Source organism: Suricata suricatta, chromosome 3 (assembly GCF_006229205.1).
Source record: "Suricata suricatta isolate VVHF042 chromosome 3, meerkat_22Aug2017_6uvM2_HiC, whole genome shotgun sequence".
Lineage (NCBI taxonomy): Eukaryota > Metazoa > Chordata > Mammalia > Carnivora > Herpestidae > Suricata > Suricata suricatta.
The window spans coordinates 4,391,664-4,408,536 of NC_043702.1; the positions used below are offsets into that span (position 1 = coordinate 4,391,664).

The 16,873-nt window shown below is 53.8% G+C and overlaps 1 protein-coding gene across 2 annotated transcripts in view; it reads right to left on the reverse strand.

Annotated features, from left to right (window-relative positions):
• The window catches only part of AGAP1 (ArfGAP with GTPase domain, ankyrin repeat and PH domain 1), a 306,663-nt gene that overhangs the window by 253,292 nt on the left and 36,498 nt on the right, over nt 1-16,873 (reverse strand). For both annotated transcript variants that reach the window (XM_029933558.1, XM_029933559.1), the window contains exons 4-5: nt 5,748-5,875; nt 4,427-4,582 (exon numbers count right to left, since the gene is read on the reverse strand). In XM_029933558.1, the coding sequence (XP_029789418.1) occupies nt 4,427-4,582; nt 5,748-5,875 (284 nt within the window). The remainder of the gene's footprint in view (nt 1-4,426; nt 4,583-5,747; nt 5,876-16,873) is intronic.

The window sequence follows — 16,873 nt, forward strand, 5'->3', positions numbered from 1 at the left end:
TTCCCCACGTGATGCAAGATGCCACGGAGGGGACCCCCCCCACCGACGACCTGCGTGGGGACGGGCAGCATCTCTGCAAGAGCCCTCACCGCCCAACGGAAGTCTGCCTGTCCCCTGCAGCCCATCACCAGGCGGAGGCGGCCGGGCCGCAGGGTGACAGGACCCTGCTCTCACCAACGACACGCACACAACACAAACGCATCGTTTCACACCATGAACCTTGCGATTTTTACGGTGAGTTTCTCGGAATCTTTTCACGACAGGGTCACTGGGCATGCTGGGCTCCGTTTTAACGGGATTGGCATGACAGGGCGAGCTGTAGAGAGGACCGTGTCAGTGATGCTGTTATTTTAAAATCTGAGAAGAGGCAAGGCAAGGCAGTGCCCAGCAGTGCTAAGTCAAGACCCATGCGTGACTCAGTTTAAGATGTGGATACAGATGACAGACAGTAAATTCAAGGTCATGCGGGTCCTCAGACACGGAGGCAGGGGTGGGGGGCGGGGTGGGGCTGTGATCAGGACTCACACCTGGAGGGATTCACCCTTTACCCACGAGGTGGGTATTTCTTTAGCGGCAGCGGCGGCGGCAAAATGCTGGTGTTTGGTGAGCTGCGTGTGAGTGTGTGCACGTGTCTCTTTCTCCTCTGGATGAAAACATGTGCTTTAGGGTGACCACGCTAACGTAAGTGTCCTAAGAACCCACCTGACAAAACCAGAAGTTGAATGGATGTAGCCTTTTAATATTTCTTTTCTCAAAACAACAATTTCTTTCCAAAGCAATAAGCAAAATAAGGTATAATTTAGCTTCTGATGGATTACTACGGCAAATATAACACAGACCGGCGACTACAGGAGTGATTGTAAGTTTATTCCCATTTGTGTTCACGCTAGTGTATTCTAGAGTGCATGTGATTTCTGTCTAAAAATGCACGTGTATGCTACCAAACATCTGTGACCAGGAAACGTGGGCCCAGAGTGGCCGGTACGTTACAGGTCTCTCCTTTATAAAATTTATAAGCATGTATTTGAAAAATGATGTGTGTACTACCTAATGGAGTCTGGCCTCCTGATGACGGACTAATAAATAAGGTGGTGAGTGCCCCCGCCCCGGGGTGTGACGGCTCCAGGCTGCGGGCTTTTACTCAGATGTCCGGCACATGGCGCATCTGGCCTCCTACGAACACTTTTAAACAAATACACGCTTTGCCAATTTAAGCCAATCATCACCAACAATTGCCAGGAATGAAGAGTCCATGAATGTTACGTGTTTAAAAATTGGTGTGCGCTAATAATGAGAATTTCGTCTCCTAATTGCTACCATTCCAAAATTAATTCGCTGCTCTCATTCCCTGGATGACACTGACATCTAGTGGAGTTAATATTTCTAAGGTCTTTAACTTAAAAATACGCACACGTCACCACCGCCAACGTTTCGTTCTGCGCCAAACCCAGTAACGAGCAACATCTGGCTCCCGCCTCTTTCCCCAACCACCGCGGTGCAAGCCCACCGGGGCGCTGGCTTCTGGCCTCAGCCCGAGTTTCTGTTCTCGCTAAGGACAGACATGCAGCCGGACTCCATGTCCGAAACGGTTTATTCTCAGACCGGCCTCCAGCACCGAATGAGAGAGGCGAGGCAGGAACAACGCACAGGTTCACAGACGGGCTTTTGCGTTCTCAGATCCACTGATCGTGGCCGGACTGTCGGGGATGTCCGGTAGCCCTAAGGAGGAGTCTTTGCTGGCCGGGAGACCGGGGGGCCCCACAGCCTCCTCCCGGATGCCTGCGCTTGCGCACGGCCCGAATAAGCAGGAAGAGGGCCACGTAGCCTCCCCTCTCTGCTCTCCTGACCTTCCTTCTTCTCTGGAACCCTTTCTCTAGAAGGTGGGTTGACTCTGGCAAGAACTGCTCCTGACAGACGGGAAAACCGGTCTCTGCAAACAGCCGAGGGGAGCGAAGCCTTTACTGAGTTATTATTGTTTGGATTCTTCCTGCCTTAAAGTTTTCTCCTTTGTAAATGACCAGCGTAGACCGCATATCTAGCAGGGAGGGCTCGGGATAAGATTTTCTGGCACATTCTAATTCCAGAGCCAGCCTCGTAAGGGACAGGAATGGGAGGTGCCACAGCTCTCTTTATGAACAGCCCATTTTTAAAGATACTTCCTGGCTTCTCACCTCTTTCCTTAGAAGAGAAACCAAAGCCAGTGACCGGGAAATGCATCCTGGGAAGGCACGGTGCGCGGAGTGGCCTTCCTTCCCTCACAGGTGAGGCAAGGACGCAGAGCGCTCCCGGGCCCTGTTCGAAGCCCTCGCCCCCCCCCAGACACACTGGTGTCCCGCTCGCACCTTCCATAGTTGGTTTCCCCGAGTCCCAAGTGAGCACGCAGCCTGTCTGTGGGTGACCTCTCCCCGGCCTGGCCTGGGGTGCACGGGGCTCCAGGGTCGGCTGAGCTGGGAACTGCTATTACTCTGGGTGGGTAATTTCACTATAAGACCTCTAAAGCCGTGAGCAAATTTAACCAAACCAGACATTCGCGTGCTTTTTGTAGAAAGCGAAATGTCTCCCTTCCGGGCTGTCGCACTACCCTGCACCTACTCTGGCTTAGTGCCGTCCGAAACCCTTTTCGTGACTGCAAGCACACAGAGAGAAAGATGAAAGCCAAGCCACGAAGGCGCTTGGCCCCCAGGGCGGACTCTTCCAACACCCCCTCCACCAAGAACGCTGTGGTTTGCAGCTCAGAGAGGCGAAGCCGCTTGCCAAGGTGGAACGGCTCCTGGCCCTGGAGGCCGGGCTCCGAGCCTGGTCTGTCCGCTCCCTCACTCTGTGCGGCCCCCCACCCCCAGCAGCGTCCGCCGGAACCGATGCGGTAGCGGGCGGTCAGGCACAGGAACGGGAGGGTCCGCCGGCAGCTGACCTTGGTGGTTATGACCGTCCAGTGGGAAAGCTGCCTCGAAGGTGGTAGGGAAGGCATGGGGGTGTCCCGTGCTCGGCACCCACGCACGACACCAGGATGCCATGTCTAAGTAAGGGCATCAGGTGAGCAGAGACCCGGCCACCCCTGCACCCTGTTAGTTCAGGACCAGAAACACCGGACTCATCTACACCTCAGTCAGCAGCAATCGGCCAACAGGAGAGGTCCAGGGGGTTAACACTGGGCACCGACTGACGTTAGGGGCTGGTGACTCCCTGGTGAAGGGCTGGCCTATGCTTGTAGGATATTTAGCAGTAACCCTGGGTGCTACCCATGACCCAACCGGCTCCTGGTTGTGACAACTCACAGTCTCTCTAGAAACTGCCAAACATCCCCAGGAACTTCAAAAGCACATACTTGTGGGGCGCCCGGGGGGCTCAGTCGGTGAAGCGTCCGACTTGGGCTCGGGTCATGATCTCACGATTTGTGAGTTTGTGCCCCGCGTCGGGCCCTGTGCCGACAGCTCAGAGCCTGGAGCCTGCCTCAGATTCTGTGTCTCCCTCTCTCTCTCTGCTCCTCCCCTGCTTGAGCTCTTTCTCTCAAAAATAAATAATCATTAAAACAAACAAAAACAACACAAAAGCATGTATTTGCAATGCACAGACCTGGTCCCAAGAAAGAAAACATCTTCTCAAGTCCAATGACTCCAGTCACATGACAGTAGTTCTGCCTGGAGTTCTGGGCTCAACTGCAGAGACTTTCACCACTGACTGGTAATGTCTGCCGTCTGTGAGGGCAGGGACGCAGTAGTGGCACTTTTACCTCCTCCCTAGTTCAGGGGTTCTCTGTGTCCCAATCGTCTGGGAAGCTTCTAAAAACAACCCATGCCTGGGGCTCACATACAGGCTCTGAGTTCATCAATCTAAGCCCAGATAGCTGATGTACAGGTTTTTAAACTGTTGGCACCCACGCACGACACCAGGACGCCACGTCTAAGTAAGGGCATCAGGTGAGCAGGGACCCTGTGGACGACTCTGAACGAGCCTCTAAAACCACTGAAGGCTCCTGGTGCCGAGAGCCACCTCCAGTGGCGGACTCTCAGGGGCTACAGCCGGGGTGGGGGGGGGATGCGCTGAAATGGCTTGTGTGTCTCACGTGCAGGTTAAAGGCACACGTCTGGGACTTTTGGCACAAATTTGTCACCTCCTCGTATCCAGTGTGACCAGTCTTTCTCGGGAGATGGAGACAACATGAGATAATAAACAGTTCACACAACCCCTCGCTCTTCACTGTGACACCGGATCCGAACTCCCCGCGCCCCGAGACATTCACATTTTACTCAGTACCCCAGGCTTTGCTGATCATCATGTCCTTAGGCTTCCAGAGAAATCAGTGTTCCTCTCCTTAACTTCGTGTGGATTCTACAGTTAACACGAAAGCAGGCGGCAACTAAAAGGTGGGCAGGAGCTGCAGCTGTGGGGGGTCACCCTCCAGCCTCCTCCTGGGGTCGACACTCACGGTGAAAAGGTTGGACCGGCGCTTGGACTGCTTCCGGACGGGTGTGGGCGTGTTGGCCGTGGGAGGGACGTCGATTCGAAGCTCCTTCTGGCTGGTGCTCGGGGTCGACGGGACGGAGGAGGAATAGTCACTTAGGCTCCCGCCTCCGTTACTCGTCTGAAACAGCGAAACACCGGGCTTTGGTTAACGGCACGCGCCAGGAGCCCAGTGCCGCCACCTCTGCGGGGTCAGAAGCCACAAGTCAGTGCGTCCCACTGGAGAGACACCCACGGGACAGGTCCAAGCGTTTCGCAGACGTGGCGAGCTGATTAGCATCAAGCAGACACGGCCTAACTCCAGAGCACCCCAATCACACCATGGAGTTATTTTTTCTGAGATCAGTGACTTAAGAAAGAGAAGTTTCTGTCGTTGGGTTGAAAAACAGTGGGGGACGGGACGAGTTAAAACGTAATTATTTTCTACTCCTGAAAAACGAAGGGCGCGGCTGAAAGAGGCCCTATGGCTTCTTCACGGCTCTAGATCAGATGCCCAAAGAGCATGGCTTTGCTCAACAGAACCCAACGCACACTCTGAAAATCTGAATACTTGGAGAAGACCTTTGAAGATGCGGGAAAAGGACAGAGGCATACAGTGGAGCCTTCAACATCCTGGACTCCACAGGCCGCTACGTAAGTGCACCTGCTTCCTGACGCCCCAGGGAAATGGGCAGCGCCACGCCGAGCCCTCACGCTGCAGACAGGGCCAATGCAACCCCTGCCTGGGAGATTCACCAAAACCACATACGGAGGCAAAGCCGGGTGAACAGTTTCCTTAGCGGGCTGTGGGGCTGGTTCTTCAAGGTCACCCCTATTTTGTTTGCTTCCAGGTAAGTAATTTGCCGAAATGTTACTATGGAGGGTGAGTGGTGTCTACAGGGCCCAGGGGCGAGGGCTGCTGCCAAATTTGAGCATACAGTGGGGGTTAGCCCCTGAGATCACCCACGCTGTCCAACCCAGAGGCAGGCCAGAACTAGGGCCCACGCAGGGTAATTTAAATCAACAGCAAAGACAGCGGTGCGCCGTGCACCCCTCGGGTCTCTGGCCAAGCCGGCATGCCTCATAACACAGGCAGCATGAAGACAGAAAACAGTAAAGAATGATTCCCATAAAATCCACTTGGCCACAGCGGTGTCCGTAGGTAATGTTAAGTCAATTACCAACATGCTGTTATTCATAAAGTTGAAAAGAAAAAACAAGGAAATCCGCCCGAGCTGGCTGAGGGCGCTCTGGGGACCGCCGCGTGCCCCTGGGTCGGGACGCGCCTGCCCCCTCGGCGTACGTACCTGGCTGATGTGCACGGCGGACACCTGCGCGGAGCAGACGGACGAGTGGCTCGGGGAGTTGGGCAGCGACTTGCAGGGCCCTATGGACAGCTGCTGCTTCTTCCGTGTGGCCACAATCTTCTGGGCAACTAGTGGATGGGAGACATGAGAGGTCACCGTGAGGCTGGCTTCCTAACACGGGGGCGGCAGAGCCTGCCAGCGGTCCCCCCAGTCCACTGCTCCCTCCCTCCGCAGAGGCCAGGTTCCCGGCACAAACTGCCCATCTCCCAGAGCCACCTCCTCTCTAACCTGCCGCCCCGCCCCCAACGAAGTGCGGCCACACGAGCAAGCGCTGGCCGGGGGGGGGGGGGTGACAGCGGAAGGGTCACGAGGCAGCTTTCGGGGGTCTTCCTGGAGGGCTGCCCTTGGTCATGTCTTCCTTACGTCTTTTCCCTTCTTGCTGCTGAAACTGCACATGTGTGCATGAGCTGCAGCCCCTGCAGCCACGGTGGGGACAGAAGCTACATGTGATGGGACACAAGACAGGAGGAGCCTGCCCTCTGGCTCCACCACAGGCCTCGACAGCCCTGCACATGCCACCTCAGAAGCGTTGAACGAAACCGACAAAAATACACACCTGCCCTGCCCTGTCCTGTCCAAATTATTCTAACGAGACTTCCATCTACTTGCAGCAAAAATGATGCCAAGAAAGACAGGATCATTTAGCGAGCCCCCTCTCATCCTGAGAATCAAAAATCCGTGTTTGGTTGGTTTTTTTTTTTTTTTTTGCAAAGCCTAATGAATTACCCTTAACTTTAGAAGCTACTGCACAGAATTACATCCGAGGACATGTAATTATATCAAAGACTTTATTTAAATACATCACCTCACACATTGGAAGTTTATCTTAATCAATACAAATCTAAGTTCAACCAGCCATAGCGTCTCTTGGCAAATAGGCTCGCTGATAAAGCATGCTGGATTTAATTGGAAAGGAAGTCGACAATAAGAAAACTCTTCCCACACCAATAGGTGTCAGTGCAGAATAACTACAGCCTTTGTTTGAATAGATGGGTGTCTTTGGGGACTGGCTGTAATGAAGTTCAATAGATTTCAATCCCTGTCTTGGGCTGGAGGAGGGTGGCTATGTTTAAAGACAGCCGTGCAAAGGAACCCGGCCCTGGTCCCTCGGGATGGATGGGTTCAACACGGGAGGAGCACACGGAGTGGCCACAGACGGTTTCTCTTCCAAATGCAACAAAATTTTAATAAGGAACTGGTCTGTCCACCGCTCATGGCTCTCACGGAAATGAATGGCCGTGGAAATAGGGTCACGGGAGAGTGCAGGATAGAAAAAATGGCTCTCGGAGACACAGCCCACCTCCGAAAGGCCTCTTATCCTGAAAGGATGATATCAATTAATTTATCTTCCCGTGGTGTATCGATCATAACCTTCATCAGCTAATCATATTTAAATTACAGAGGAATATCGCAGCGTTCTGTCATTTCAAAACCATTGGCGTATTGATCTGGGGATCTTTGAAGACATATATTAGAACATTTTAAAAATCATTATGGGAATTCAAAAATAAAATCTAAGCTCAGATTCCAACCGCTGCAGAACACGGGCCATTTGGGCAAAATAACATTCCAGAGGCCAAAAGTAAGCAGTAAAATCACGACTGTTTGGGTGATGGCTAACGTCCCTCTTTTTTTTGCGGGAGGGAGCAAAAGGGGGGGATGATGCACTTCTGTCATACTCCCGGCCTCAGAGCTGCTGTGCGGCCAGATGGCCACGCGCCCTTGAATCTCAGAGCTGGCGGAGGGCTCACAGGCAGGATGAAACAGGGCTGGGCTCCGGAGAGCCGAGGAGACGGTTTCTCTAGGTGATTTCTACGCTAAGGGGAGACTTGAGAAGCTTTCAGAGACAAGTCAAGTATGTCCTAAAACCCTCATTTTGTGAAAGTCCAAGTGCAAATGAGCATCCTACTTCTTCTGGTTGGAGGCTGGAGGGAGTGAGCTCATGGCCAACGAGAACATTTCTATAGCCTCCTCCCCGAGGGCCAGATGGCGGTACAAGGCAAGATCCACACACGGAACAGTAAGGTTCTTCTGTCCATTTAGTTGCTGTTCGACCACATCAATTACACAAACTGAAGCTACAACTTCTAAGAATGGTAGCATCTTTTCTTTTCTCTACTAGGATTTTTATTCATGTTTGTTCTCTTTTCCTGTTTCCCCATAATTTTCATGTCCTTCCTGACTCTGTAAATAAATGGCAAAAGGAAATGATCTACAAATATTTTGTTCTGAAGCATCTAGGCTGCTTTAGAGTCCAGGAAAACCCTTAAAAAGAGGGGAAAACGTAATGCTGAACAATGAAAGCTGGTGACTCAGAAGAACGGCAGGAGGGAAAGGGGAAAGCGAAGCGACGGTCCTGTAAGGTGCAGCCATCCTCCCTTCCACAGTGAGAAGCAAAACTGCCCCTACGGTTACTTGCCGAATGTCCCAGGATGTGACCTGAGGGGTAACGTCTCTGGGGGACTCACTTCAACACTCTGCTGGATGAATCACTTGGGTGTGCAAAGCTGGAGTGGCCACTGCTCGCTAAGACAGTGAGATGGTCCAAGGTCGGGGTGAATCCCCAAGAGCCACCCCCAGGGTGACAGGGATGGCCGGTGTGGGGGAGGGGGTGCGCCCCCTCCCTGCAGGCAATGGAATAGCAGGCGGAGTGAGGCAGCTCTCTCCTGAACGACAATCCTGCCCTGCTCGTGATGTTTACGACACGCAAGCGTTACCAGATTTAAAAACGAGCATCACCTCCAGATTACAGTGGCCGGGCAATTGTGAACTGTCGAGTTTTTGTCTACATTTGCTTATTCAACACATGAAGTACCTTACATGTTTTAAATAAATACTTGGATCTGAATGAAAGGATAAAACATTTATTGGAGCTAAGAATCGGAGTCTTTATCATCAGGAGGTGATGTTTCCTCAATGTTGGCGACACACTTTACCAGCTCTGGTGACAGGAGCTGCTCCTGATCCTACATGGTGTCACCACTAGCGAAACATTTGGTCTTATACCCAACACTGCGAACCAATTTCCTTAACCTCCTGATACTTTAGTACCAAGGCTCCATATTGGGTTTTTTTTTATGGTTTTTATTTATTTTTGAAAGACAGAGACAGCGTGAGCAGGGGAGGGTCAGAGAGAGAGGGAGACACAGAATCTGACGCAGGCTCCAGGCTCTGAGCTGTCAGCACAGAGCCCGATGGGGGGCTCGAACCCACAAACCATGAGATCATGACCTGAGCCAAAGCAGGACGCTCAACCCACTGAGCCACCCAGGCGCCCCAGCTCCGTATTGTCTTAAAAGTCACTTCCGCCACCACTTGGAAATTTTATTTGGATAACAGATGAAATATATCGCTTAATGAGGGTACCCATAATCAGGGCAGGGGGGCTCCTGGGAGCAGGCGGTGGCTCTGACTTGATGTGAGTGATTGTCTTGAGATTGTTTTTAAACCACACTCTTAAGTAGATGTTCACCTATGTATTTCCACTCTTTAATTAAAAAGAGGTTTATTTAAGAACTTAAGCAACAATCAGGGCGGCTGGAGGGCTCAGCTGGTTGAGTGTCCAACTTTAGCTCAGGTTATGATCTCATGGTTTGTGTGTGGACAGTGTGGATCCTGCTTGGGATTCTCTCTCCCTCTCTCTGTTCCTCCCTCTCCCCCTCAAAGTAAATAAGCTTAAAATGAAAAAACTTAAGCAATAAAAAAATGGGGGTCACACATTTACTTCCTCCACAAATTTAAAATTTCCCATTGGAAAGATGATAAATGGCCCCCTTTAATTAGTGATAAGAAGACGACTCTGGTAGTTCCCAAGTGAGACTTCACTGAATGCTGGCACGATGCCCACTTCCTGCTTTGACTTTCTTTCCCCGATCGTTCCCACTTGGCGAGGAGAAGAACGCCTGGTCGCTGGGGGCGGGCCTGCCCCTCACCCCCCACGTCCTCCTCGCACGGCGCCGGGCAGTCGCCCCAGGAGCTCACTCCGTGCACACAGGCCCTCGTTCCACAGATGAGGGGACGGAGCGGACAGGGAGCTGGTGGCCGGGCTGGGCTCCAGCGCCGTGAGTGTGCTGTGTCCCGGCGTGTGGTGATGCTGCGCAGGAATGGGATGCGTCCCCACGGGACAGGGTCTATGCGGCCTTCCGCTCTGTGCCCTCACTCTCTCCACAGCTTCTCCCTTTTCTCTGGATGGCGGATGAGAGCAGCGTGGGGGCTGGACCCCGGGAGCTGCTGGGCCGATGCTGGCTCAGTCATGCCACTGCCCAGTGCCGTTTCCAGCCAGCCCTCCCCCAGCGGGGAGCCCTCCGGGCTGCTCCTCTGCCCTCTGACCCTGCGACCTGGCTTCTGTCTCCAGCCCCGGGCTGAGCCTTCCCCGGCCAAGCCCCCTGCAGACTCACTGAGCAGAGGCCGCCATCTTACTGACCTCTGACCTCTGGGCAGCATTTGGCACTGCTGATGGTTCCCTTCTTTCCGGAGTCTTTTCGTCCTTCCCGAAACCGGCTTCCAGTCCTCCTCCTTGGGCTGGAGCTCCTGTCTCTCAGCCTCCTTCTCTGGCTCTTTAAATGTGGGTGCTCCCAGCCTGTCCCTGAGCTCTGAGCCCCACGCCCTCCACCTCGACGCCAGAGGCCCCCCAGCCGGCCTTGCTTAGAACCCCTCTCCCGTCCCGGAACCGTGTGTCCAGTTAGCAAGTCCCCTTCTCCCCGGGGGTCCGCGGGGCCCGCCTGGGCCCCACCCTCCTCCCACCGAGCCCCATGACCACACCGCCACCAGAGGGGACACGGCCGATTCCCGGTTCTACCACCGGAGTCTCAAATTCTTCTTCGCAGCCACTGCCTTGGTCCAAGACCGCGGTTTTCTGTGGCTGGTTACGGAAACAGCTTCCAAAACGGTCCTGTTGGCTGCAGCCCCCAAGACGCGCTACACGGTGTCTGGTCCGAAGGCAAATCTTACCCCGGCCTCTTCTGCTTGCGGTGCCTCAACAGCTCCCGGCAGACACGCATTAAACTGAAACTCCCTAGCAAAATGGGACCGTTTCCTGTGCCCGAGGAGAGGCGCCTCCACTCTGGTTATTTCCTTCCACAAAGACTCCCACTGCCCGAGCATGCCGGGCTCCTTACAGGCCCCTGTCAGCAAGCTGTCCCTTCTCTACCCTCCAGTCTGGCGGCCTGGGTGCTTGGGGCTCGGGGAGGGCGTGGGGCTCCCGTGCTGCCCGGAACCTGGTGGGTAACATGGCCTGACTCTGGTGTCCACAGAAGGAAGTCCGGATAAGCTTCATTTTCCACGACAGCTTTGCCAGGAAAAGTAGTAATTTAATCTCGAGGCTCTATTTCTTAATTGTGGGTTCAGAAGCCCAGGGAGGACAAGGGTCCCTGCAAACCCCAGTGCTGCCGCCTCCCCAGCCTCAGGGCCAAGCCACGCAGAGCTCGCCACCCACCGATGTCCCAAGGCGCTGTGCGCTCTGAAGCCCGCTGCAGGACTGTCACCAACCCCCAGGGCACACCGCCCCTCCCCCACTTCCTCCTGGATGTCACACAGGAGCTCCGCCTCCCCTGGGGAACCCGCCTCCCCTGCCCATCCATCCAGAGCCTCAGTGGAGGCCCGCACCCCCAGTACACTCAGGGGCCAGGGGGCTCCCTGGGAGTCTCCCCACGCCGTGAGTGAGCACCACTGCACGCACACTCAGACACACCCGCACACGCACACTCACGTGCACGTGGCCAGGGCCTGCTTCCCACCCCAGGACCCCGAGCGCCTGGCATGACGGGAATGGTCAGCAGGCGACTGTGTAATAAACAAGGCCGAATGGGAGGGCGCCGCTTGGCAGGAAGTCGGGCCCCCTGCTCCCCACTTGTACGAAGATTCCGGGGGGGCGGGGCTGCCTGTGAGCTGCTCTGCACCGCCTCGCCTCTGCAACATCCACAATTGAGCCCCTGGATTAGGTTTTGTTTCATTCATGATTATGACGTTTTTGGCATAGTCCAATACATGTCCGTAGATTTAATCAGCGGAAGATCGTCCCTGGTTTAAACGATTTGCTTGAATTAATCAATTAACAGGCACTTTTCAAGTGGCACCTCCAAGCCAGCAAAGGTAGGGACGGAGGCAGAGGAAGAGAAGGGCACCCTGGTCCCTCACCTCAGCGGGCTCCCCGCTCCAGGACCCTCTTCTCCCCACGTCAGGGGCTCGCATTTTCCCACCAGAGTCAGGGCCTCGGCTCCAGCCGCTTCTTGACCCGTGATCTGCTCAGACTCCCCACAGGTCCCAAGTGACTGGGCTCCAGGGGGGGCTGCACCCCGATTCCCCCGACAGTGCAGGAGGCTTCGCCAGCCAACTGATCTCGCCAAGTTTGCTCCGAAATACTCTATGTCGTTCGTCCTTTACGAAATCCACTTCTGCTACCTTAGCGCTACTGTCTGCACGCCGCAGCCTCTTCTGGAGGAAGCAGGGCCCTTGGGGAGCCCCGCGCACTGGGCTACGCTGGGGCCAGGGAGGGGGGAGCACGGGGGGCTGTGGCCAAGCGTGGCACTCTGAAAGCACGTCGATTTGACGGACACCCAAGAGCCACAATCAGAGGCCAAGTGGACATGTGGTAGAAACTGAGCCAAATCTGAGGAAGCAACGTGAGACAGGAATTGAAGTCTGAATGAGTGTTTCAAATGTTTACAACAGACACACTTACAGAAGTCAACCAACAGGGCGCCTGGGTGGCTCCGTCGGACAAGCATCCACTCTTGATCTCAGCTCAGGCCATGATCTCATGGTTCGTGAGTTTGAGCCCCACACTGGGCTCTGTGCTGACCATGTGGAGCCTGATCGGAAGTCTCTCTCTCCCTGTTTGCCCGTACCCCCTGTGCTGTAAGTAAGTAATAAATAGATAAAAACTCCACTAGCACGAGGCTCTAATTCTACGCCACGAGAAGTGTTCTGAAAGCACAAGGTGAGGAGGGGGCCTCAGCTCGGTCTCTGGTGCCACCGCCCCCCAAAGGTGACGTCCACGCGCCGCTCACGGCTCGTCCGCTGGGACCACGAGGAGACCTCCCAGTGGAAGCCACCGGGGGCTGTAAATCTTCCAGTAACAAATAGAAGATCCTCTAACGTCTTGATTCAGTTTCAAATTACAGTTCAGTGATCATTAAACTATCTTATTAATTAAGAAGAAATTAATTACCAAATTATCTATGTAGTTCTGAATGTGTAACTTCGTTAGGAATGAGAAGAAATCAGAGGTGAGATTTTCTCGCTGGGAAAGTCTCCAAGGTGGTGAATGTTACGGGAGGTGCATGTTCCGTCTGTCGGTGCCCTGTTCCCGTCTCTTAGATTTCTTGTCACGCTATCTAAGTTCTTTTTCTTTAAGTTTTTTAAGTGTTTTTTATTTATTTTTGAGAAAGAGACAGCGTGAGCAGGGGAGGGTCAGAGAGAGAAGGAGACACAGAATCTGAAGACAGGCTCCAGGCTCCGAGCTGTCAGCACAGAGCCTGACATGGGGCTTGAACCTACAAACCGTGAGATCATGACTTGAGCCGAAGCCGGACGCTCAACCAACTGAGCCACCCAGGCGCCTCCTCTAAGTTCTGAGTAGAGAGGAAGCTATGCCAGAAAACAAGTATAATAAAACAGGGAGGGGGAGGGCGAGAGTGAGGGAGATGTGTGCTCTTCAAGGTCTCGTGGGGTGCTGGATGCTTGGTGACATTAGTGAACCAGAAAGATCCACCTGCACACTGTGGAGACCCCGCCCATCGGAAAATGCAGTTGGCGTATCTGCTAAGACGATGGGTCAATTCCACGGGGTTCCAAGCTATCCTGGAAATGCTGGATACCAAGTGCACTCACCATCCTAGGGCCAATGTGTCCCTGACCCTAGACGGGCACTGGTCACGTGGGTCCAGGAGCGAGCGGATGAGGCTCACAGGGGGATGAGAACATTAGGAGAAGGCAGTGTGGGAAGAAGCTTAACGGGGTGACTAGAAACACAGTTTTAAGGGTCTTATATGCACAGAGGAATGAGCGTCGTGGACTCTATCCCTGAGGCCCGAGGGGCCAGCAAAGTGCTCAAGGACTGGTGACAGGATCTGTGTTTGGAAGGACACCGGGTATGTAATGGAAGCCGCGGGTCCTGTCCATCTGGACAAGAGCAAAGGGAGTTGGGGCCATGCGGCGGGCGTGGGGCTGTGCCAGAGCTGCTGGGCCAGGACGCAAGAGCCTGGCTCCCACGGCCTGGAGCAGCACGGGGACCCCTCCCTAAAACTGCTGTCACTCTCTCCTTAGACCTGGTGAGCACTCTCACAGGGTACAGAGCTCTAGCTGGCCAGCCATCACATTCCAGTTAAAAGCTGGGGCACCTGGGGGGCTCAGTCGGTTAAGCGTCCGACTTCAATTCAGGTCATGATCTCACGGTTCATGATTTCAAGCCCCACGTTGGACTCTGTGCTGACAGCTCAGAGCCTGGAACCTGCTTCCGATTCTACGTCTCTTTCTCTCTTTGTCCCTCCCCTGCTCATGCTCTGTCTCTCAAAAATAAATAAATGTAAAAAAAATTTTTTTAAAGGTACCAGAAGGAGTTCTGGGAAGGGGATCTAAGCTAGTGGTAGGATTTAGGTAAACCTCCATCGTTTAAAAACTTACAAAGCAGATGGGAACACAGGAACTATTCTAAGTTATGGTTCCTGAAACTTGAGTAGACTGATCCCCTTTAGAAAGGCAGCCGGGGGTGGGGGCCCCTGGGGGGCTCAGTCGGTTAAGCATCCGACTTTGGCTCAGGTCATAATCTCACGGTTCATGAGTTCGAGCCCCATGTTGGGCTCTGTGCTGACAGCTCAGAGCCTGGAGCCTGCTTTAAATTCTGTGTCTCCATCTCTCCCTGCCCCTCCCCTGCTCACGCTCCGTCTCTCTCTGTCCCTCCCCTGCTGACGCTCTCTCTCCCTTTCTCTCTCTCAAATATAAACATTTAAGAAAGAGAGAGAGAGAGAGAACAAATGAATGAACGTACGGCAGCCAGCCTGGTGGTGCCCGGCGGGGGGGGGGGGGGGGGCTCAGTCAGTTAAGTGTCCGACTTCAGCTCAGGTCGTGATCTTGTGGTTCTTGAGTTTGAGCCCCGTGTCGGGCTCTGTGCTGACAGCTCGGAGCCCGGAGCCTGGTTCAGACTCTGTGTCTCCCCTCTCTCTCTGCCCCTTCCCCACTCATGCTCTGTTTCTCTTGCTCTCACAAAAGTAAACAAACATAAAAAAAATTAGAAAGACAGTCTGGACCTTATTCCCGTTCTCGGACGTTTGTCAGAGCTTCCCGGTGGCGCGTGATCTGCAGGAGAAACTCATTATCCTCGACCTAGCGAGGCTTCCATCCTCTGTGCCCCACCTGGGGGATCACCCCACTGCCCACTCGGAGGCCCACATGGCCCATGCGACCCCCGTCTGCGCCAACACTACATTTGTCATTCTACATAGAGGTCTGATCGTTTCCACGATCCAACAAAACAAACAATAAACAACCAGAGAGGTTTCTGAACGTAACAAATACTAGTGAAGAAGGAGAGTCACCCCATCACCAAACAGGTCATAAAAATAACTTAGGGGTGCGTACAAAGAACACGTTATTCTACGCACCTGCTTTCTGCTTCCTTGTCAGCGAGAACCTGACAGGCTCTAGACATGAAATCACCTGCCGGCAGCTGTGCCCCAAGCGAGTCACCAGGAGAAAGCGTGGGGTTGGGGGCGGGGGAGCCTCTGATGACTCACCTGACATGTGTGTCCGCACAAACCATGGCTGTATTTCTATTATAGTAAAGAGACAGCACAAATCCAGAACAGGCCACGGTTTATGAAGCCAAGCTCACTTTTGAAATTTGTTTTTTGAATGTTTATTTTTGAAGGAAAGAGAGAGAGAGAGAGAAAGAGAGAGAGAGAGAGAGACAGAGTGTGAGTGTGGGAGGGGCAGAGAGAGAGACACACAGAATCTGAAGCAGCTCCAGGATCCGAGCTGTCAGCACAGAGCCCGACACGGGGCTCGAACTCAAAACCGTGAGATCATGACCTGAGCTGAAGTTGGACGCTTCACCAACCGAGCGCCCCAGGCGCCCCTAAAAAGCCAAGCTCACTTTTGTTTCTTCTGGGGAAGCTCTCAAGTTTTCCAAGAAGTAATGAAGTCTGAATTCTTAATCTGAGATTCAGTTCTTGTCTGTATTCTTTTTATCTCATTGTATTAAAACAAATTTATCTTCATTTATGTCGCAATTACCTATTAGGGTTGTTAATTTGCTGGAAATGAAGCTATTGTTTAATTGCTCCTATTAATCGGGGGATTTAAATGCCGACTGTAATAAACAGTTACCTTCAGGACGGAGCAAAGTCATGGCTGCCGACATTAATTTCAGAATTTCAGGACGAGGGGGGAAATTTCTAGCATGTCTGAGGCGGCTGGAGTTCTCTTTCATTTCACCGGAAGTGAAAAGACAGATTAGGAGAAGCTCGTGCTGAAATACACGTGGTCTAGCGGTGTTTCTTACACACACATGTAATTCTCACATGAAGTTATTACCTGTGGCCAGGGGACATCAAACGCTCTCTTCAGGACACAACTGTCGAGCCCCCACGTACAGTGGACAATGTGAACGCAAGCCCCACGGGGCCAGACACGGGGCCGGGGGGCAGCGGGAACCATGACGCTGACCACCTGCTGGGTGCCAGGCTCTGAAGGACTCAGGGTGCCCGTGCCCAGCCCCGCGGACCGCAAACACGCCCTTCTCTGAGGAAGAAGCGTCGATCGACCCCAACACCATGTCGTCACCGGTCTTCCAGCCGGGGCGGCCGGAGCGCGCAGCTTCTGGGGCTCAGCTGTGCTTCAATCAGCATCCAGCCCCGGGACAAAGGAGGGCATTCCCCATGGCACAGCCTGGAGGTCTCCCCACCCCCACCCTCGGGCCACGTCTCCGAGAACAGGACGGTCAGCTCCGGACACTCGGGGCGGGGGGGTGGTGGTCTTCAGCCACTCTCCTCCCCGCGCCACATGCCATCCGGTCTCCGTCAGCCGCACACTCACAGCCACACTCGCTGAAGCTGGCGGGCCCTCCCGCA